At 43.4% G+C, this 24,605-nt stretch overlaps 1 protein-coding gene across 6 annotated transcripts in view; it reads left to right on the plus strand.

Annotated features, from left to right (window-relative positions):
* LOC124709012 (tropomyosin) overlaps positions 1-24,605 on the plus strand; it is a 158,414-nt gene that overhangs the window by 48,081 nt on the left and 85,728 nt on the right. For all 6 annotated transcript variants that reach the window (XM_047240657.1, XM_047240656.1, XM_047240652.1 and 3 more), the window contains exon 2: positions 18,226-18,363. In XM_047240657.1, coding sequence (XP_047096613.1) covers positions 18,250-18,363 — 114 coding nt within the window. In that variant the 5' untranslated portion in view covers positions 18,226-18,249. The remainder of the gene's footprint in view (positions 1-18,225; positions 18,364-24,605) is intronic.

A 24,605-nucleotide genomic window follows, 5' to 3' on the forward strand; every position in this document is an offset into this window, starting at 1 on the left:
GTTTTGTAATTTCACGAGCCACTCGCAAAGACGTTGCCTTCAAGCTTGCAAGTTAGTTCGGCGCGAGCCACTTGTGGGTCTTTCCTGTGAGCAAAAAGTTTCGCGCTCAGGCCCAGTGGGGACGGCACTGTTTTGGATTCGTGTGTCGATATACTACGTTCTCGCGAGCAAGAAGGCTCTGGTTCATGTGCCATTCGCGAGCATGTCGGAGTGTGACTAGTTGACTGTTCTTCAAATATCATCATCTACATGACCACTCCGCAATTCACATTTAAATGGCAGGCAGCGGGTTCATAGATCAATCTTAAAACTATTTCTCTAGCTTTCCGTTCTCGAACAGCGCGCGGAAAAAACGAACACTTAAACCTCTCCATGCGAACTCTGATTTCTCGTACTATGATGACCAATTCTCCCTATGTAGGTGGGTCCAAAAAAAAAATATTTTCACACTCTGAGGAGAAAGTTTGTGATTGACATTTTATGAGAAGGTACTGCCGCACCAAAAACACCATTGCTGTGACTGCTACACCAGTTCACTCACGTATCTTATCCGTGCTATTTCGGACAATACAAAACGACAGCCCTTCTTCGGACTTTGTCGAAACACTAAGTCAATCCTAGTAAGGACCCCTACCGCGCAGCATGTACTCCACAGGAGGACGCATAAGTGTAGTGTCGACAGTATATTTAGTAGACCTGTTCGATCTGCTAAGCATTCTGCCAATAAAATGCAGTTTATGGTTCGCCTTCCCCACAAAATTTCCTATGAGATCGTTCCAGTTTAGGTTGTTTGTTATTGCAATCTCTAGGAATGTAGTTGAGTGATCGGGATTTATATTTGTGATTTATCGTGTAAGCGAAATTTTTCAGAATTTTTAGAACTCATGTGGAAGATTGAAATTTCTTAATTTTGACAAATACTCGCCAATTTTCGCTCATTGCGGATAACTTGTCTAAATCACTTTGCATTGGTTTTGATCTTCTGGTGACCTCACTAGACGGTAAACGACAGCGTCGTCTGCAAACAGTCTGAGGGCTGCTCAGATTGTCTACAAAATCGCAACATCAGAGCCGTTTTCATATCAAAACATATGGAAATATCAATGAACGATCTCTGAATGCTCACAAAGAATTCACACTACCTGGTACATTCTGATCTCTCATTCTTAGATCAGTTATCTAGCTGCTACACAGAAGTAACTTACAGTAACCGATGAAGCTTCTGCGACAATAGTATTCAGGTTGAGTCCTTTGGTTGTATAGCTTTGTTTCTAAAGACATTTCCAATTTTCTGAAAGTCTTCGCAGTATATCACCGTTTCAACATCTGATGACAAAGTGGAAGAAGATTAGTTGCCACTGGGATACCACGGCGTTCCCCCATTATGCTGTACCCGGGCTGGCACTAAGTGGCAAAGTGCGTCACGGTATGTTAGTGACCGCGCACAGCCCTGTGCTAACGGCGTCTCCGCTAGGGCGGCTTAGCCTCCGCCCTGCAAAGAACGGTAACAATGTCTTCCGCCGATTTTGCTGTCCCAACTTCCCGGAAAAAACCGGAGGCTGTCCGTAATGAAACACCTTGCGGGAACACCTGACTCAGCACAGCTGCACCGGAATACTACCGTTCTTCTTGCGCGGGTCGTCATAAGCGGCGCTCGTAAAACTGAAATCTGTGTTACCACACCACCTTGCCTCGGCTTGTCCCACCGCTGCGAAATCTACTTCCGTTAGTTCCCTGTTCAAACTTCCGTACAACTTAATTCTTGCAGTCTGCATCTGTACGCCGCAAAAATACCTTACAATGAGTGTCGGAAGGTGCTTCAACTACCACGTCCCTCTTTCCTGTTCCACTGTCGAATGATGCACAGGAAGAACAGGAAGAATACTGCCAAGAAGCTTCCGCAAGATGACGGATGTGTCTTGAGACAGTCATTTTTCGACCTGTAGTACGATAAGCGGTCATATACATACTTCTGTTCCTTGAATATTCTCTCTCTCTCTCTCTCTCTCTCTCTCTCTCTCTCTCTCATAAAGCTGTTCTAAAGTCTTTTAGCCGCCAACACTCTCTCTTTAGTGTGGTTAGTTTCAGCTAATAAAGTATCACCCGAAATTTTCAGCTTATGACGTACAAGTAACAAGCATAGTCATAAATTTTTACCCACAGTGCAGCTTCTGTATGGCTTGTCACCTCCTGCCGAGAGTTTCCGGCTGCCCATGGTTGGTAGCTTGGAATTAAGTGCTTTCTTTTATGCGTTCACATTCCTCATCGTTTTAATCCAATGGTGTTAACCTGCTACATCCTGCCATTTACTGACTCTTCTAACGGGTTTCTTAAAATGACAAGAAGGGACGGAAGGAGGAGGGCACCTCTTGTTAGACGCACGTGGGTGCATAGCAGGCCGTGAACTCACCCCCTCCGCCCTAAGTGCTGTTTATAGCGGGTGTATTTACCCCACATGCAATGATACTTTACTTCACTTTTTCATTATAGCTGATTTTTATTCTTCCCTTCTGAAATTACCAAATTCGCGTATTAGGGGGGTGACTTGACACTGCATCTACAAGAATTTTATTGGTTCGATACTCCCGAAATGGAATGATGATAAAGTAGTTCGATCCCTTAAATCCACCAATCCAATCCAGCCGGCCGTCTACAGAAACTACAGCGAGGAAAAAATCTGGCAATATTTAGAAAAATACAACAGTTCTACTTAAAGGTGACCAAAAATAAAAGTACATATGAACCACCTGTTGCCATTATACAGAACTGGCATAATTATCTGAAATGATTTGCGATTTTAAATGCTTTCTATATGATTGTACGCTGAACTGCAGTCCCGTAAGTCGAGAGTAAGAAAAAAATTTGCCTCTGACAGAAAATAATTGTTCTGTTTCTTTTTATTGCGTGGTGACAGACTTCTGGGTCACCGGCCTCACTCTTGGATGCACCTGATATATTTCTATTAGATGAGGATCACGGCTTGCTTGCTGTCATCACCGACACTATCCGCCCTTAGTGGTTCACTTCCTGATTAGTGCTTTGTCAACGGGTTTTACACTGCACGCCTCTGCTGGACTGTGATGACAGCATATATTATCCTAGGAGGAACACGACACAATAAAAAGCTGAAGATAATCTCCGCAGTCGGGGGAGAATATATTCCCAATCTGAATTTCATTTTAATTTAGTTTCTCTACTTCTTATTGAAGAGGACCGAAACGTTTCATTGCGGTTGCGTCGAAAACAAAATGAAGTATATTTTACTAACATTTCCTCACGGACAGAACGTTCTCTGCATTTTAGTCAGGACATGGGACTTCTTTGTCCATCGGACTGATTTTGTCCCCTTCGTGGCATATGCCGGAGGTGGATAATTAAACGGGAACACCACACCACACTACACCACATTTCCATGTCTAATATGGCGTTGAAAAAGCGTTGGCATTCGGACGAGTGTCCAGTTGTCTCGGAATGAATAAATGCATTCCGTGTATGGTTCTCTATGGTGTCTTGTAGCATTCTTCCTGCACAGTTTTGGCAAGTTCAGGTAACGGTGACGGAGGTGGATATCTTTCGTCTTGGAAGATAACACCACTGGAGAATACACATTGTGCCAGGGAACGGACCTGGTCAGCCCAAATAGTCACTCAATAATCGCTTGGCAGCAATGCTACCTTCCAAAGTAACCGTGGGGCCCATGGAATAAGACTTGACTGCCCAAATAATCACCGAATCCCTCCCATGTTTTCCCTCTTGGGACGTAAACTCGGCCAGAAGTTGGAAACAGTGTGAAAAAAGACACACCCGACCAAACGACTTTATTCCATTGCTCCATAGTCTAGGATTTATGGTTTCGGCACAAAGTTTCTCGATACGGGCTTTTTCATGATGAGTGGCTTCGCAATCTGAGCCGCCGCCGCCCCCCCCCCCCCTCTTCCCCTCTGCCGTACCCTGCTTATGGAGTTGCCTTCGTGTTTTGGTGCTGACGTGATTAGCGAGTGCAAATTCAGATTTGCCGTGACTTTTGCTGCCGTCTTCCTTTTTTTTTACATCACAGTCCTTCCATGTCCGTCCGCCCCCATCATTCAACAAACGCTTTCGTCTACGCTTTCCCTGTATGGGGTATAAATCTTCGATGGGTGCATCCTGAAACACCGAAAACTTCGGCTACTTGGGCTACAAAAGCACTATCCATACGGGCACCAACAATTTATCTGCGTCCGAATGCACTGAGATCCGATGTAATGCACACACAACTACATACAACACTGTTCTGAGAACTAATGACTCTTGCAACGTATTTAGGACATTCGACACGTGTTGTTCGTGGTCAAATACAACAGCGCAACTCGCAGACTTTGTCCGCATCTGCATTAACGTTAAAGCATATATTTCTTACAGTGTTTCCATATTTTTGTCTAACCCCTGTAATTTTTGCGTTTTGTAACTTTCAACTTTCTCAGCATCTAAAGCAAGATAGCGATATTTCGACGGCTTCGAAATCTTACCAAGGTCGGAATGAATATTTGTGCAACCTTTTTCAGGAAGTACTTAAAATCAGCGGGAAAATCCTCCTGCCTGAGGACAAAAGGCAATTTGTTCTTCTATAAAAAAAAGAACGCTCGCAGCAAAGTGTGGGACCAGCAGCTTCGGTCCTCATTCCTCCGTCCTCGTCAAAAATTTTGGCATGCAAGAGTACTGGTGCTCTTTTATCACAAAACAATCTAATGCTTTTACCAGGTCTTTCTGTCTGCTTACGCCTTTGTACTGTGTATCACCCTCTCAATGCCACTGTTTATATATAGTGTGTTAGGAAATTCCCGTTACAAACTTCTATTACTTGTACAGAGTAGCGATTATATAATATTTTGAGTACGGCACCACGTTTCGTTGTATGACTGTTTCAGTACAGATGTTTCACTCATCCACTTCTGGTTGAGTAACTGAATTAGGCGTAACGAAGTACAATTATTAGGTGAGAATTCGAGAGGAAACACAACGAACATCCATTTATCACTTAATCACATTTGTTTCTAGTAATACTTAAACATTACATGTTTACATTATTCCAAAACAAAAAGGACCCAGTATAGTGTACGTACAGATCAGTGATGATGCATTAAAATAGCGGCTCCATGTGGCGACCACCAATGTTGTTGCAGACATGGTAACTACGAAGCATGTTAATCTCCATCGCCGGCCGAAGTGGCCGTGCGGTTAAAGGCGCTGCAGTCTGGAACCGCAAGACCGCTACGGTCGCAGGTTCGAATCCTGCCTCGGGCATGGATGTTTGTGATGTCCTTAGGTTAGTTAGGTTTAACTAGTTCTAAGTTCTAGGGGACTAATGACCTCAGCAGTTGAGTCCCATAGTGCTCAGAGCCATTTGAACCATTTTTTTTAATCTCCATCCCACCTGGTACCTCTTCAGTTTCTAGTGCAGCGGGAAGTAATCGCGTCAGTGGATCTTCCTCTGTCCCTACGAGTCTCGTAAATTGAACTTCGCATACGATCCCCCTCCCCAAGAAGCACCAGGTGGTCGTCTGACATAGTACGTGACATCCTATCTACTCTATAACATACCAGGACAAGCAACTCTGAGACTTTTCTCTTTTCCTCAGCAGAAGTGGACGCGTTACCGGACACGAGTTCCTTTTCAAAATACAAGTCCTAAAAGTTTGTAACGGGAATTTCCAAACACACTGTATGTCTGCCTCCCATTGTCTACTTTTCTCCTACTGACTTATACGCTGAAGCACCAAAGAAACTTGGTACAGTCACGCGTATTCAAATACAGAAACATGTAAACAGGCAGAAGACGGCACTGCGGTGGGCAACGCCTAGACAAAATAACAAGTGTCTGGGGCAGTTGTTAGATTGATTACCGCTGCTACAGTGGCAAGTTATCAAGATTTAAGCGAGTTTTAACGCTGTGTTATAGTCGGCGCAAGAGCTATGGGACACGGCATCTCCGAGGTAACGTTGACGTGGGGATTTCCCGTACGACAAATTCACGAGGGTACCGTGAATATCAGGAATCCAGTAAAACATCGAATCTCCGACATCGGAGCGACCGGAAAAAGATCCTTCCAGAACGGGACCAACGACGACTGAAGAAGTTACAGAAGTGCAAACTCTTCCGAAAATTGGTGCAGATTTCAACGATGGGCCATCAAATATCAGCGTGCCAACCATTCAACGAAACATCGGATGGGCTTTCGGAGCCGAAGTTTCACTCGTGTACCCTTGATAACTGCACGACACAAAGCCTTAAGCCTCGCCTGGGCCCGTCAACACCGACACTGGACTGTTGATGACTGGAAACATGTTGCCTGGTCGGACGAGTCTTGCTTCAAATTGTATCGAGTGGATAGACGTGTACGGGTATGGAGACAACCTCATGAATCCATGGACCCTGCATGTCGGCACGTGACTGTTCAAGCTGGTGGAGGCTCTGTGATGGTGTGGGGCGTGTGCAGTTGGAGTGATGTGGGACCCCTGATACATCTAGATACGACTTTGACAGGTGACACGTACGTAAGCAAGAAAGGCGGATAGTCGTCTTCGGTTCATTGGTAGAATTTTGGGAAGATGTGGTTCATCTGTAAAGGAGACCGCTTATAAAACACTAATACGTCCTATTCTTGAGTACTGCTCGAGCGTTTGGGATCCCTATCAGGTCGGATTGAGGGAGGACATAGAAGCAATTCAGAGGCGGGCTGCTAGATTTGTTACTGATAGGTTTGATCATCACGCGAGTGTTATGGAAATGCTTCAGGAACTCGGGTGGGAGTTTCTAGAGGAAAGGAGGCGTTCTTTTCGTGAATCGCTACTGAGGAAATTTAGAGAACCAGCATTTGAGGCTGACTGCAGTACAATTTTACTGCCACCAACTTACATTTCGCGGAAAGACCACAAAGATAAGAGATTAGGGCTCGCACAGAGGCATATAGGCAGTCATTTTTCCCTCGTTCTGTTTGGGAGTGGAACAGGGAGAGAAGGTGCTAGTTTTGGTACGAGGTACCCTCCGCCACGCACCGTATGGTGGATTGCGGAGTATGTATGTAGATGTAGCATCTTGTCTGATGACCTGCATTCATCCATGCCCAGTGTGTATTTCGACGGACTTCGGCAATTCCAGCAGGGCAATGCGACACGATCAAAGTCCAAAACTGCTACAGAGTGGCTCCAGGAACACTCTTTTGAGTTTAAACACACCCGCTGGCCACCAAACTCCCCAGACATTAACATTATTGAGAATATCTGGGATGCCTTGCAACGTTATGTTGAAGAGATCTCCATACCCTCGTAGCTATACGGATTATGGACAGTCCTGCAGGATTTATGGTGTCAGTTCCTTCTAGCACTATTTGATACATTAGTCGAGTCCATGCCACGTCGTGTTGCGGAACTTCTATGTGCTCGCGGCGGCCCTGCACGATATTAGGCAGATGTACCAGTTTCTTTGGCTCTTCAATGTAGTATACCCCAGTGGCACAGTCTCCTCTCAATTACACTGTCTGCTTTTCTTTGTTTCCCACTGCCAGTGTCTGACTTCCACTAGGGCCTTGACCGGGACAGCAGTGGGGGTTTACTACATTTCATTCAGTGCGTGATGGCAGGTGAAAGACTTCGAGATACCACATGCGAGCGAAGTTGGAAGTAAATGCTCTGCGCGTGACCACAGGATGCAGATTGCGGCGAAGATGGCGCAACAGCTGGCTCGTGCCGTGCCGTGTCGGGGAGAGTGTGGCGATTTTTCCTTATAAGCGTATAGGGGGCAGCGGAATTGATTGTGCTCGGCCTCCGCAACTGGGCCACAAACAGCGCCAGCGCCGGCTGCGTGGCCTGGCGCGGCGCGGCGCGGCGTTGCGTCACGGGGCAGCCTGCGGGCGAAGAGACGGGGCACTGGCGCCAGTGGATCACGGACGCGCGCCGCATGACGCACCTGGAGTCCCAGGTCGCCGTTCCACAAGTGTCAAGTGCGCCTAGCCAGGCGGAGCGGCTAACAGGACAACGCCAGAGGATGAGTGTGGCAATAGCGAGTTGTAGGAGGGTTTCCTACCGTACTTGGCGAAAGAGTGGGACGGAGCTACAAAGGCCTCGTTAGCTCCCTTTCAGAGGGAAAACGACGTACCCGCACAGCACAAGTTCCCCTGCCTAGTAACTGCCTACGAATGACCTAGATGTGAGCTTCTAAGCGAGATAGAGCTGCGAGAATTTAGAAACAGTTGCAGCTACAAGGATGGTTCGATAACTATGGTAAGTTTCAATGAAAGAATGGAATTTTTTTGTGCCATCATGGTGAGTAAGTTTGGTTATGCGAACCATCGTGTAAAGCATTTCAACTATGCACAGCGAACAATTAATTGTTGACAGCTGTCTGAATTGGTCAGTGTGTCGACTATGATCGAAAATGGAGAAAACCGAACTACGTGTTCTTATTAAACATTTACGGTTGAAGCGCTGGACTGCCACAAAAAACAGAATTGGTTGCTCACAAGGTCTCTGCCATCATTGTATGCCATTTACTTTTGGATTAATACATTTAACGCCAAATAAGCTCAGCATGGTAAAGTCGTCCACGGACGTATGGAACTCATCCTTGAGGAGCACGCGTAGGGACTCAGTTGTTCTCTGCCGTCTCCGAATTGGACATACGCGGTTGACCCACAGCTATCTCCTTCGCCGTGAGAACCCGCCCAAGTGGCGCTGTGATGCAGGGCTGACAGTGGTCCATCTTCTGATGGACTGTCCCATTTTAGCCCCCTTGCGGCAATCCTTTAATTTACCAGCTGCACTTCCTTTAATTCTAGGTGGCGATGCCTCTATAGCTGACCCACTTTCACGTTTTATCCGTGCAGCTGAGTTTTATCACTCTAGTGTGGGCGCTCTCGCATGATTTCTCAGGTTACACCCACTCCAGAGACTTTTAATTGTGACGTGGATACCAAAATAGTGTCTTTTATGGTAACAAGTTGTGTTGGTACCTCTATCAACGCTTTCCAGTTGGAGGTTCTTCGTTTTTAGTTGAGTGGTTGACCTTTTACCTGATCCATCAACCACTGTACTCTGTTTTACTCTAGTCAATTATTTACTCTGCTCCTTTTAAGTGTACTCTATTTTGTGTTATTGCGGTGTTCGTTTTAGCTCTGTACCCCATTGGTGTTCCCTCCCTCAGGGTGCAGAGGTTACGCTTTTACTGTATAGGCCTTTTACAATTATGTCTGTTTGGAACAGGGGACTGATGACCTCGATGTTTAGCCCACATCAAACCCCAAAACAAACCAACCAACCAACCAACCTAATGCATTTAAACATGCTCGGACAAGTTCCAAAGATGAAGTGCGCACCAACCGTCCGGCTGAGGTCACCACAAAGGAAACTAGTGACACAATCTATGATATGGTAATGCAAGACCGCCTAATGAAAAGTCTTTAGGTTTCTGAGACTGTAGGCATTTTAGCTGAGAGACGACATAATATCCTGCTCGGAGAATTTGCCATGAAGCAGCTGTGTGCGAGGTGGGTTGGCCAAAAGCGCACCACGCACACATTTCAACACAATGTCTGTCGATGTTTCATCGCAATCCGTAAGACTTTTTGTGCCGATTTGTGACTTTTGGTGAATCCTGAATCCATCTGTATACAACAGCCAACACGTTAGTCAAAGAAACTGACAGACTGGTGAAAGAGCACCGAAGATGGCAAAGAACAAGGTCAGCTGTCAAAACAATGGCCACTCATAGATTATATGGAAAAAACACAACTGAACCCTTTTATGCTTAATAGATGAATCGTTTGGAACTTGCGTTGGCTGAAAAAAGACAAAGGTTGGCACGCAAAAAAGTGCTCTCGCTATGACAGTGCACAATCTCAGACATCAGCCGCAACAACGGCGAAAGTATGTGAATTGTGCTTTGAATCACTGGACCTAGGGTATAGCACTCAATGGAGACTACGTTGAGAAGTAGGTTGAGTTGTTAACGAAACAAACATTTTTTTCCTTACATTCTTTACCAGACCTATCAAACCACACTCCACATTTAAGAAGAGGTTCTGGTCAAGAGATAAGAGAAATGGGTGAAGTTGACTTCTTCATACGATTGATTTTATTAAAATGGGGGTCTTGCCACTTTTTTTACGTACTTTCATGTATGAAACAAATGTTTTTCTCTCGTAACTAATTAAAAATGGCGGCTGCAGCCCTTGTCATACGTCTCGCCGCGCATCCTAGTTGGCGAGAAGCGCTGAACAGATTCGTAGATATTTCTGGAACCTATAAAATTATCAAATTACAATGAATTTGAGGAGCATCACTATGGGATTTTGAAAAATACCTCGAAAAAATGGCAGTTATTTGAAAAAAACAGATAAATTTCTTGGCATGTTTAAGTTTAAATATTTAAAGGACCTTTACCTTTCGCGAGCAAGTGCTCTACAACTACGCAGAACACCTTCTGTTAAGTATGAACGCCAGCATCATGCGATTTTCCTAATGCACTAATCCTGACATTTGTCTAAATGTGTAATTTTTTCGTAATAGTTAAGGTTGTGTCTCTCAGGGAGGCGTGGGCGTGAAAAAGACTTATTTGTAAAGGTCTTAACCTTCTTACTTATGTTTGAGTTAGAAAATGGGAGATGCTGAATTAGTCTTTGTCACTTACCCATTATCTGCTAATCGAAGTTCTATTGTGTTGTACGGAAGACAAGTACAGGACCACGCGAACCGCCTATTGCCTGACCGTTATGTTGCCCGCACTGTAGTTGGGTAAAACTAGCTGCCTACACAATGATGGTAGGCATGATGGTAAGCATGATGTAATTGAGTTAGTCCTGACCTACATTTCTTTTCCTAGATATGAACCGTATCTAACCTACCTGTATCCCTACATGAAATTCCTTCCGTAAAGATAATAGTCCATTTTTGTTTTCATTTAGGATGATGGGTCTTACCATGCTGATACGATATACTTGCTATGTGAGATGGTGCCATTACTTAGTGCAGCTATGTTTTCCTTCCGAAATATGTTTCCCATTGAAAACAGTCATTACATGCTAGTCAAACCTTTTCGCTGTGGAGAACTTTCTCCCACGACTGTTGCCATATCACATGCAATCCGTTAAACACAACTTTAGAGTACATGCAGACAAACAGTAATTTACCAATATTACGATGCAGTAGTCAACTTTCCAATAAGCCTATAAGTCGGGTTTAAACGAAAATAAATAGAAATTCGAAGCCAACTACCGCCAAGTAGACATTCTGATTCTTGACATAGACAGTAGAAGCAACAGTCTTATACGGCTACTAACATGCTAAATGGGAGGCTTTCGTATTGTTCCTCAAATGGTACTCGCGTATAATAACTTGTGCAAATATGTCACAGCCTTTGGTTTGACAGTGTTTTACAGCTTGGACGTCATGAACACATGGCAAGTCACAATACTGTCATCTTGATTCACATTTGGAAGTACATGGTGCTGTGAAAAAAGTAAATAAAAGTAGCCGTCACAAGGAAACTAAATTCCACATTTTCAAGACTTTTGCATGCTGCAGACCCAGCGCCCTCTTAGAGACAGAAAATTAAGCTTTTACGTAGACAAAATTGGCACGTAAGTGATCTCTGCGCTAACAGCATGTCGCACTACACCTGTCAATGCGCTGCCCAGAGTCTCGTATTTTGCTTTTTGCCTGACTGTGTACCTGCCAGGGAAATGTCTCTAGAAATAGAGAAAAAAATGCTTTCCGATTATGCACACACGCGAGGCTATTAACATAGGGTGTTCAGAATTTTTGGAGAACAACGAAATGAACTTTCTCTAATACGGTATATCATTCAAAGACTACGTGGTGCGAGTGATCACAAGGTTGAGTGTGCTTTATTCTCTATCGATTTAGTCTTCAAGGCAAAATTGCCTTGTAGGAAGCAATAAAGATAAGTGAATTAGGTACCCTATCATTCGCAAAATAATGTCTAAACAGTGCAGATGCTTTAACGAAGTTGGCCCAGTTTGTTCAAAGATGACATTCTCGATAATTTCAAATGAGCTACACATGGGCTCCTTAAGCAAAAACTGATTCTAACATGTAAAAGAGCATCTACCCCTCAATGTAAAGCGAAATATATTTCCTTATACTCTATATCTGAAGTGATTAATACGTAGGAAAATAATCTGTACTTCTGGAAACTGCATGTGATCAATTTTCACAGATATAAAGTGATATAATACATTTCGAGAATATTGCCCCAAATGGTTATCAGTTTCCACCGGGCTTTACACAATAACGATACAACGCACAAAATAACGTTTATGGTACCCTATAAAATATTCTTGATCGAAATACGAAGAAGCAGTTAAATAGCTGGTTTCAGTCGTTGAATTGCCATCTTCAGGTCTTAATGCACCTGGCACAGTACATCGTTAAAGACTCTTGTAGTCGTTATCAGACAGGTAGCACACTGAACAAATTTTGAGCTTCTTGCCATTTTGCTGTTAGCAATAAATCAATATTGATTACTTCTCATAATATGCTTCATGAAAACAATTCTATTAGCAACTATGATCTGAAAATTGCTGTTCAAAAACTGAAACCTGTTACTGTTTCTTTGTATTGCGATCAAAACAAATAAGTTTATAATGAATGGTTACTAGTCGCACTCCTACTTAGCTGGTTATGTAGTGCTAAAAGCTTCCTCTTAGCATTTGGAACCACAAAATTTATAGGTTAAGTGAAGTTATTGTTTTCTGACAGTCTTCAAGTGAAGTACTGCAGTCCTGTGCTGATCAAATAGCTCCTGATCTGTTGAACTTAATGACATGAGGTTTGTAACCAAAATTAAGTAAATAATTGTAATGACGTACAGTGTGATCGAATTTTTTGTTGTTATCAAACATATCCATGAGATGGGTAAGATTTACGTCGTTCCTTTCACTAGTGTTCTGCTGGTTTCTTTGTCTTAAGACAGATAACGCAAAACGCGAGCGTTCGAAAATGGTGTCTGACACGGAGATTCGTATAAAATAGTGGGTGTCATTGAATTCCTCAATGCTGAACAATGTGCGACCGTTTAAATCCATAGACGCATAAAGGTGCATGGAGAGGATAAGTAGATATCAGTAACGTGAGGCTGTGCGTACTGCCACCACCAGTCGAGCCTGCCAGATGGATTCACATAAGAATCCTCGGGAAGTTTCTTCCTACGAAGGGGATGGCTTATAAAAGCCTCATTTGACCGATATTCGAATACTGCTCGTTAGTTTGAAAACCTTTAGCAGGTTGGGTTAATAGAAGAAAATTACATTGCTATATAAAGGCAGGTCGCCGTTTAACGTTGTTAACAAATATCTCGGAAAGTTCTTCACTGATTTACTCAAAGTTCTTACGCGATACTCTAATAAAGATTCAGACGGGCATAGGATACATAGTTTTTTTGGAACAGTAAAGTACAGGTTTCTGTTAAAGCAGAAGGCGAGAAAGAAAATGCTGTGCTGTGACAATGTGCGGTTTCGTTTTATTTCCCGCGCTCACAAATTTTGTTCTATTTATATTGTTTGTCCTTACATACAGTTTTAAAGAAAAGTAGTTCACACAACTTTGTGCTGTTTCGTTTCTTCGCCGGCGGTTTTGCTGAGAAGAGGAAAGTTGTATTTATGGCTCATCAGTTTGATTGGAATACTACTACCGAATCTGAATCGTCCATCCACAGATTAAAACTATTAGATATTACCAATGAAGTTACTATCCTGACAGATCCAACAGCTAGAGGCTTATCTCATAGCACGTATGCAAAATATCCTAACCAACTTACCCATTCATTTTAAGCGACTTAAATTCCCAATCAAAAGTTCGTTCGGAATAACAATAAGATTTGGAAATGAACGGGGGAGGAAGGGGGAGGTAATAGACACAGAAAGGCGAGGAGGTGATGGATAGAGAGGGGGGGCAGCAGGTGGTGATGGACAGAGAAGCGGGGAGGGGGGGGGGGGTGGAGGCGAGATGAGGACATATATCCATTTCCCAAACACGTTAAGCAATTGCAAAGCACTGCCGGCTTTGTTAGGTATAAAGAGGAGCTGCCTGCACTTTTCGTGACAGTTTCGTTTAGCAAACGAGATGGCGTCACGTAGATGATCAAACAACTGCAATGGCAGACGCTACAAGAGACGTCTTGCATTACGATATGGTTTTCCGTCAAAATACAGGGGGTTAGTTCCTAGAACAGTCAACCAATAAATTGCTCCCTACGTATATTTAGCGAGAAGACCACGAAGGTAAGATAAAGCTCTCACGGAGGCTCACCAACAATTGTTCTTCGCACGTGCCATTCGCGAGTGAAACAGGAAAGAGGGGAAGTGGCAGTGGCAGTAATACAAAGTATTCTCCACCATACACCTGAGGTTGATGTAGGCGTATCTGTCGCAGTTCCCACGCGAATGGGAGTCATTACTTTCAGAACGACTCTCGTACCTCGCTCTCGCCCTCGTACTTGGCGCACGCAAATAGTAATGGTAACGTGGAAAAAGCGTTTTCCGCGCTGGAGACAGTCGTGGGAAAGGACCCCGAGCTGGTGGGTGGAGACGGTGGCGTTCTGCGGAGCGCGTCCGCTCGCTGGCAGGGCCTGCTGCGGCTGGCTGGCTGCGGTCCCAGCAGCGCGGATGACCCCAGGACTTTCACCTGCCTCGCGTCCCGCGCCGCATACCTCTCCTCCAGCGCAGCGCGGCACGGCACGGCGCGTGGGCGACGTGATGCGACGCGCAGGGGCGCCCCTGGTGCTCGGCGCTCTCCCGTAATCTCCGGAAACCTATCTGTCACACCACGACCGTTTACGTCCGTCACTCGCCTCGATTTTTGAACACTGCCGGAGCCGCACCGACATGTAGCGCCCCCCCCCCCCCCCCCTCCCCACCAAGCCACTATGAAATATTAAGTTGGTGCATAAGTTTGTAGTAGCGTTTTGGTTTTGCATGTTAGTATTCCGTTTGATACGGATTTGCTTCTACGTGATTACTCTACTCATCACAATAAAGTGCCTGGCAGGGGGTTCAATGAACCACCTTAAACCTCTCTCTAGCGTTCCAATCTCGAAAGTCAGGCGGGAAAAACGAGCACTTAAGTTTTCTGTGCGAGCCCTGATTTGTCGTGATCTTTCTCCCTAGTAGGTGGGTGGCAACAGAATGTTTTCGCAATCGGAGGAGGAAAATGGTGATTGAAATTTCATGAGAAGATCCCGTCGCAACGAAAAACGCCTTTGTCTTAATGATTGGCACTCCAATTCACTTATTGTGTCTGTGACATTATCTCCCGTATTTTTCGATAATACAAAACGAACTGCCCTTCTTTGTACTTTGTCGATGTCATCCGTCAGTCCCACCTGATGCGGATCCCACACCGCACAGCAATACTGCAGAATAGGGCGGACAAGCGTGGTGTAAGCAGTCTCTTTAGTAGACCTGTTGCACCTCCGTCACACACCGTCAGGTGGCTTGCAGAGTATGGATGTAGATGTGTTCTGCCAACGAAACGCAGTCTTTGGTTTGCTCTACCCACAACTTTATCTATGTGATCGTTCCAATTTAGGTAATTGTAATCCCTAAGTATTTAGTTGAATTTACAGCCTTCAGATTTTTGTGACTTATAGCGTAATCGAAATTTAGCTGATTTCTTTTAGTACTCATGTGAATAACTTCGCACTTTTCTTTATGCAGGGTCAATTGTCACTTTTTGCACCATACAGATATCTAAATCATTTTGCAAGTCGTTTTGCTTGTCTGATGACTGTAAATGACAGCATCATCTGCAAACAATCTAAGACGGCTACTCAGATTGTCTCCTATGTCGTTAATATAGATCAGGAACAACAGAGGGCCTATAACACTCCCTTGGGGAACGCCGGATATTACTCTTGTTTTACTCAATGACTTTCCGTCTATTACTACGAACAGTGACCTTTCTGACAGGAAATCACGAATCCAATCGCACAGCTGAGGCGATACTCCATAGGCACACAGTTTCGTTAGTAGACACTTGTGAGGAACGGTGTCGAAAGTCTTCTGGAAATCTAAAAATATGGAATCAATTTGGCATCCCCTGCCGATAGCACTTACTACTTCGTGAGTATAAAGAGCTAGTTGTGTTTCACAAGAACGATATTTTCTGTAACCGTGCTGACTGTGTCAACCAAAACCCTACTGCAAATCGACGTTACTGATATAGGGCTGTAATTCAGCGGTTTACCTACTTACTTTTTTTGGGTATTTGTGTGACTTGAGCAATTTTCCAGTCTTTCGGTACGGATCTTTCTGTGAGCAAGTGGTTGTATATAATTGCTAAATATGGAGCTATTTTATCAGCATACTCCGAGAGGAACCTGACTGGTATACAATCTGGACCGGAGGCCTTGCCTTTATTGAGTGATTTAAGGTGCTTTGTTACTCCAAGGATATCTACTTCTATGTTTCTCATCTTGGCAGTTGTTCTTGATTTGAATTCCGGAATATTTACTTCGTCTTCTTTGGTGAAGGAGTTTCGGAAAACCGTGTTTAATAACTCTGCTTTAGTGGCATTGTCATCAGTAACTTCATCGTTGTTATCGACTGTCATTTTTATTCTGTAGTTCGCTGTTGGACATAGTTAGTGGAGCTGTGGACGCTATAAAAGTGCCAAGAGGAAGAAAATCTGAACATTTCACAAACATTCTGCTGTTTGACTTAAGTAGACAGGTGATAGCGGCTGAGGCAGCCAGAAACATTTACGGCATTTGTGAAACTAAAGCTATTGGCCAGAGCAGGGCAAGATTTCTTTTTATCTTTTTAAGGAGGACAGAGTCGCGCTACGTTCAACATACGCTGCAGCCCATCGGCTTTCGACGGAAAATATTTGATGCCCCCCCCCCCCCCCCTACACATCATCGAGAGTCAGAAACACCGAATGGTAACGCACAACTATATAAATTTTTAAGAATATACTTACCTCCAAGAAGAGCAACTCAGTTCTGCCTGTTTTTTTTTTTTTTCCTAGTAACGCAATGCGACAGAAATTTCCATTTCATCTGTTTGTTCTTTCAGTTTGTCCCAAAATGTAACAAAACTTTATACAGTGAACATTTCGTGCTGACAAACTTTGACGCAGACTGGTACATCACTGTGACTATTACCTATTTTAAATACGTTAGAGAAAAGTATATATTAGCAAACAGTGGCTACGCGGCTACTGTACAGATAGGTTCCAATAACGGACATATTTTGAAGTACTGTTAATTCTTGAACATAATTAAACTTAGAAGTAAAAATCTAAGCTTTTGCATAGGTAAAATTATTCGAAAATTTCCAACGAAAAAAGGAAATTCCCTTCAACCAGCCAATTATGCAGTGACCTACAGTTAAAGTGAGCTGCGTACCATGTTCCAATTCAGTTTTCTCACATTACTAAATGCCACAGAGGAAAGAAATGACAAAAAATCGTAGGATCGGCTAAGAATCGAGCACAATATCTTTGTATTTGCAGTTCACACCTATCAACTTACCCTCAGAGCTATAAAATTCATGCATGCAATGTCGAAAAATCAAAGTTCTAATACTCCCTTTATTTATCGTTATATCAACGTATTTTGATGAGATCAACGCAATTACCAACACTGAAAAGTGAAGCTGTATTGTATCCATGTCTTGCTTTGCTGCTAATTTACCCGCTTTACATATAGTTGACATAAGCACAAATGGTTTTAAGCAGTATACACAGTTTCCGGTATCTACCTCCTTTGGTAATGTTTTATCTTGTTTTGTCCTATATCCCTGAAGAAGCACCTCCTTGAAATGATCTACGAAATCGAATGAATTAATATATCAACTGTAAGTACACATACGCATTCACAAAATTTTCATTCGTTGTAATATGATTAGGCTTTACACTTCCATAATTTAGCTTTCCTCAACGCTTGCGTTGGAAACTATTTTTAGGACGTCCACTTAATGATCAGGACTCAAGGGGAAACTAATATTTCAGTGTAGAAACAATTGTTATCGCGGCACGAACTTTGACTAACCTTACATGCACCATTTTATCAAAACCATATGTGGTTTGCTTGGTAGAAATTAGATAACAATCATTCCAGAGGCGGTGTTCCCCTACACACACACACACACACAAAATATGTAGAATATAATGATATTGGTTACGACTTAGCCAGGATCTGTAGTGAGTGTACGCCTTCTTTGCATGTTGCAGAAGTAAGCAGAAACAACCAGCAACATGGACGCGATCAAGAAGAAGATGCAGGCGATGAAGCTCGAGAAGGACAACGCGCTCGATCGCGCCCTTCTCTGCGAGCAGCAGGCCAGGGATGCCAACCTGCGAGCCGAAAAGGTAAGTGTCGCGGAACTCCTCTTGGAATTTATCCAAATAAGAAGTAAATCATGGTGTGGTTATTCCCTCGTGGTGGAAAGTTTGATGACCGTTTCCTTCAGATGCTTCAAATAGATAAGCTTCGACAAGAATGTGAGCAGGTAGTCCGTGGGAGGGTGCAGAAAGTGGAACTGAAACAATTGTTTCTATGACATTATATTGTCAGATATCCTTAATATGGGATATTGCAAGAAATTAACTAATGAGTATACAGGGTGAGGCATCTACGACGGGGATCTCAAATACACAGAATGAATAAATATATAGAGGTGTCGTTTTTGCAAAGTTATAGCGGACAATATGGCGAATTTTCTCACGTTGGAAGTAATTTTTATCGTTTATAGTCTCCGAATTACGATACCGACTTCGTTTTGTTTTCTCTTGTGGACTATACACTTATTTTTGCGTCATTTGAAAGATGTTACAAAGATAACTTAAACGACATCACATGTGAGGGATTTCATCAAATAGTATAAAGATAATAGGACAGCGCCACAAACCGCTGTCCCGGCGTCAAAGTTGGTTCCACAGACGTCTGCCCTATTATAACAAATGTAAGCAAGACTGTAGCTCAGTTACAGTTCGTGAATTTATCATCACAGCTGTCATACCAAGTGCTCAAAATGTTGAACTGAGCATTGCCGCCGGCCGCTGGTGGCTGAGCGGTTCTAGGCGCTTCAGTCTGGAACCGCGCGACCGCTACGGTCGCAGGTTAGAATCCTGCCTCGGGCATGGATGTGTGTGATGTCCTTAGGTTAGTTAGGTTTAAGTAGTTCTGAGTTCTAGGGGACTGATGACCGGAGATGTTAAGTCCCATAGTGCTCAGAGCCATTTGAACTGTTATTTTATTTATTTATTTATTTATTTATTTTAAGGATTGCCAGCACTTTGAATTTCATCCGGAGTTAACCAGCAGCGTAGATCCCTGTTGTAAGGCAGTTTTCCTAAGACCTCTTGTTTTTTCTCACCACAGATAAAAGTACAGAAATGTTAAGTTTGGTGAGCGTGCAGACCATTTTGCGTTTCTAAACGATCGTTACAATGCACTCATCTTCTCGTAAGGAGGTCTGTCATCACATGTGCTCATTAGGAGGGACATCAAACATGTTGGTACCAGAGTAACTGCCGTATGTCCAGTGAGATGTCTTTCAATAACTGCGGCAACACCATATCTTAGGTAGGAACTAGAGATACTAATGTCTTTCGAGTCTCATCAATAAAACACGGACCAACGTTGTAGGTCTTGGAAAAACATGTACCAAACTTTGATAGACAACTAGCGTTATTTTTATCCTCTTATTTAAGGTACCGTGGCTTCTCAACTGACATTTAGTGCGTATTGACTTGCCCATGGCTTGGAAATTATTATCCTTCCTTAAACAAAATTTTGCATAGATGCACCGCATCACTTTACAGTTTACGTAAATAATATTCAGAGAATTATAACCAATTTTGTAAGTCATTGCCATGAAGCTGTAGGTGCAGCGAAATGTGAAGAGGATGAAATGCGATGGAACGCAGTGCTCGCAGAACACTCGTTTGGTTGATGCCTCTTACTGAAATCTGCATTGTGTGTTACTGCTGCTAAGGTGTTAGTTTAATTTCTTTCGTCAGTTGTTCTTTTTCCTTGGCGTACTTTAACTCAACACTTTCTGTTCAGAGAACTTTTTTGTATAACGTTTGCGAAGACAGATGGTGCGTTCTAGGCACTATCTGGAGACACTTCAGCATACAACGGCCCCGCTGGCGACATTCGCCACAAATGTAGAAGACGGAATGGAAACTTCTAGAAAAATCTTCTAAAAGGAACGTGGTTGGGTGGCAGATCCCTGACCCATATAGGGAGATACTGTAACGATCGCTGGGATTCGTCGTCCGAGCACAAACGTAGACACTGTGTGTGTGTGTGCAGGAGTGTGCAGAGGTATAGCGTGGAGACGCACTTTCTTCCAGGATCGATAAGACTTCGCTGGCGACGGCCACAGTGGAGAATCTAGGGGTTAGATTTTGAGAAGTGTCGATTTCGCCACAAGCAGCACATGATGTCGTTCCTTTGTGAACAGTTATTTCCACGCGGGTAACATTTCTTCAGCCCTCTTCAGTGTCTCACACACAGTGAAGCGCTTTTTCACAGAAGAATACTTAAGTTGAATTTCTGTTCCTGGCTAGTGAGCAAACAGTAATCTTGACTTGTTCTGTCTTGTACTGAGGTAATTTCAGCCCTAGGAGTTTGCGGACGGCGTATTGCATCCAGTGTGTAGGCAGAGAATTACATGTATGCCACGTAAGTTACCTGCGTAGTGGCCAACCGCCAACGAGCAGATCATTGGTGCAGTATAACTGCTGTCTATACTTAAATAGCTAGTAGGTGCACGTTGGTTTGGTGGATAGGAAGAAACTCAGTTATGTTGAGTTCCATTTGCTTATCCACTGACCTTATCTTCTGTTGCTCACCGCTAATCAGTATCAGCCAGCTTTGTGTCCATCTAATAAAAGGGTGTAGTCAAAATAAAGTCAAACATGTGTTCTGACAATCTCGAAATTACGTTTAGGTTAGAATCTGACATCGTGTACTTCATATTTATACAATTTTTTGCACTCTACATGTTTTTAGACGGTAAATCACAGTATCCAATTATAATACACTGTAGTAACATCCTGATAGGAATAATTGTTTGATTTGCTAAACTTAAATACAAACCAGAACAAGATACTTCATTGTGTAAAATCCCTAGGTATAGGTTGTTAATAGCAGGGTCATTTTAATAATTTGTAGGGGTGACAATTGCACTGCGGAGGCAACCACACATACACACGCTTTACGTTACAAACACCATGAGGGTTTACAATGGAGTTTATATAAATGCAAGCGATACTTACATCTGATTTATATTACTGTCATACATGTACACAAGTTTTCTTCCTCTCTTTTGCCTTAGCAAGCTGCTATGATCATAAAAGTTACTCCTGCAGCTACAGGTACCTGTGCTAAATACATAAAAACTGTCCCCTTGGTGCCACAGTTCAGCCAAATGTGTGAACTCGGAAAACAGATTACATCTTACAGAAACAGTTTGAACAATAAATAAACATATTTCACAAAATGAAGTACCATATGCCGTTTAGCCCCTCATGAACCATGGACCTTGCCGTTGGTGGAGAGGCTTGCACCATAGATGCAACCGCAACGGATAGGTCTGTTGAGATGCCAGAAAAACTTGTGGTTCCTGAAGAAGGGCAGCACCCTTTTCAGTAGTATCACGGGCAACAGTCTGATTGGAGCTTCCCTGACAGATTGAAACTGTGTGCCGGACCGAGACTAAAACTCGGTACTGGCGGAATTAAGGCTGTGAAGACGGGGTGTGAGTCGTGCTCGAGTAGCTCAGATGGAGCCGGCACGGTAGCTCAGCGTGCTCGGTCAGTGGAAGGATCAACAAAAGAACTTGAACGGATGTCATTGTGATGTCCGCAACGACCAGACACAGCGATCAATAACGAACAAAATGCAAAAAAAAAAAAATTAAAAATGGTAGAGCACTTGCCCGCGTAAGGCAAAGGTCCCGAGTTCGAGTCTCGGTCCGGCACACAGTTTTAATCTGCCAGGAAAGTTTCATATCAGCGCACACTCCGCTGCAGAGTCAAAATCTCATTCTGAAAACAGTCTGGATGATTGACTGATCTGGCCTCGTGACATTAACCAAAACGGCCTTCTTGTGCTGGTATTGCGAACGGCCGAAAGCAAGGGGAAACTACAGCCGTAATTTTTCCCTATGGCGTGCAACTCTACTGTATGCCTCAATGATGATTGCATCCTCCTGGGTAAAATATACCGGAGGTAAAACGGTCTCCATTCGGACCTCCGAGCGAGTACTACTCAAGAGGATGTCGTTATCACCAGAAACAAAACTGCCGTTCTACAGATCGGAGAGTGGAAAGTCAGATCTCTTAATCGGGCAGGTAGGTTAGAAAATTTAAAAAGTGCGTAGGTTAAAGTTCGATATATAGGAGTTAGTGAAGTTAGGTTGCAGCAAGAACAGCCTTTTGGTCAGGTGAATACAGGGTTATAAATACAAAACTAAACATAAGTTCAAATGGTTCAAATGGCTCTGAGCACTATGGGACTTAACATCTGAGGTCATCAGTCCCCTAGAACTTAGAACTACTTAAACCTAACTAACCTAAGGACATCACACACATCCATGCCCGACGCAGGATTCGAACCTGCGACCGTAGCGGTCGCGCGGTTCCAGACTGAAGCGCCTAGAACCGCTCGGCCACACCGGCCGGTTAAACATAAGTAATGCAGGAGTAGGTTTGATAATAAGAAAACAGGAACACGGGTAAGCTACTATGAACAGCATAGTGAACCCATTATTGTAGCGAAGACATGCATGAAGCCCATACCCGTAACAATAGTAAAAGTTTATATGCCAACTAGCACGCAGATGAAGAGATTGAAGAAATACATGATGAGATTAAAGTAGCTATTCGGATAGTTTAAAAGGACACGAAAATTTAGTAGTCATGAGGGAGTGGAATTCGATAGTAGGCAAAGGAAGAGAAGGAAAAATAATAGGCGAATACGGACTGAGGGAAAGGAATGAAAGTGGAAGCAACCTGGTAGAATTTTGCATAAATTTGATCATTCCAGAATGAGATTTTCACTCTGCAGCGGAGTGTGCGCTGATATGAAACTTCCTGGCAGATTAAAACTGTGTGCCCGACCGAGACTCGAACTCGGGACCTTTGCCTTTCTTTCAGGAGTGCTAGTTCTGGAAGGTTCGCAGGAGAGCTTCTGTAAAGTTTGGAAGGTAGGAGACGAGATACTGGCAGAAGTAAAGCTGTGAGTACCGGGCGTGAGTCGTGCTTCGGTAGCTCAGATGGTAGAGCACTTGCCCGCGAAAGGAAAAGGTCCCGAGTTCGAGTCTCGGTCGGGCACACAGTTTTAATCTGCCAGGAAGTTTCAATTTAATCATTGCCAGCACTAGGTGTAAGAATCATGAAACAAGTTTGTATACCAGGAGGAGACATGGAGACACTCGAAGGATTCAGATTGGTTATATAATTGTAAAACAGAGATTTAGGAAGCAGATTTTAAATTGTAAAACATTTCATGGGCACATGCAGGCTCCGATCACAATTTGTTTATGAACTATAGGTTAAAATTGAAGAAACTTCAAAAAGGTAGGAATTTAACGAGATGCGACCTAGATAAAGTGAAAGAACTAGAGGTTTGTATGTTTCAGAGAGGGCATTGGGAACGATTGACAAAAATAGGGGAAAGGATAAAGCAGAACAACGGGTAGCTCTGAGGGAGGAAACAATGAAGGCAGCAGAGGATGAAGTAGGTAAAAAGATGAGGGCTAGCATAGGTCCGTGAGTAGCCCAAGGGATATTAAATTTAACTGATGAAAGGAGAAAATATAAAAATGTAGTAAATGGAGCAGGTGAAAGCGAATACAAACGTCTCAAATAAGACAGACGGGAAGAGCAAAACGGCTAAGCAGGAATGGCCAGAGGACAAATGTAAGGATTTAGAATCACATATCACTAGGGGAGAGGTAGATAACGCCTATAGGAAAATGAGACCTTTGAAGAAAAGAGAACCATTTTTATGAATGTCAAGACCTCAGATGGAAAACCAAAGCAAAGAAGGGAAAGGTGGAAGGAGTATATAGAGGGTCCATACAAGGGCGATGTACTTGAGTACAATATTATGGAAATGGAAGAGGACGTAGATGAAGACGAGCTGGGAGATAAGACACTGCGTGACGAATTTGACAGAGCACTGAAAGACCTAAGTTGAAACAAGGCCCTGGGAGCAGACAACATTCCTTTAGAACTACTGATAGCCTTGGGAGAGCCAGCCCTGACATAACTCTACCATTTGGTGAGAAATACCCTCAGACTTCAAGAACAATTCCAATCCCAAAGGAAGCAGGTGTTGACATGTGAGAATTACCGAACTATCAGTTTAATAAGTCACGGCTAAAAATACTAACACGAATTCTTTACCAGACGAATGGAAAAACTGGTAGAATCCGACCTTGGGGAAAATGAGTTCTGATTCCGTAGAAATGATGGAACACGTGAGGCAATACTGACTTTAAGACTTATCTAAGAAAGTAAAGGAAAGGCAAACCTATGTTTCTAGCATTTGTACATTTAGAGATAGCTTTTGACAATGTTGACTGGAATACTGT

The sequence above is a fragment of the Schistocerca piceifrons genome, chromosome 7 (genome assembly GCF_021461385.2).
Source record: "Schistocerca piceifrons isolate TAMUIC-IGC-003096 chromosome 7, iqSchPice1.1, whole genome shotgun sequence".
Classification (NCBI taxonomy): domain Eukaryota; kingdom Metazoa; phylum Arthropoda; class Insecta; order Orthoptera; family Acrididae; genus Schistocerca; species Schistocerca piceifrons.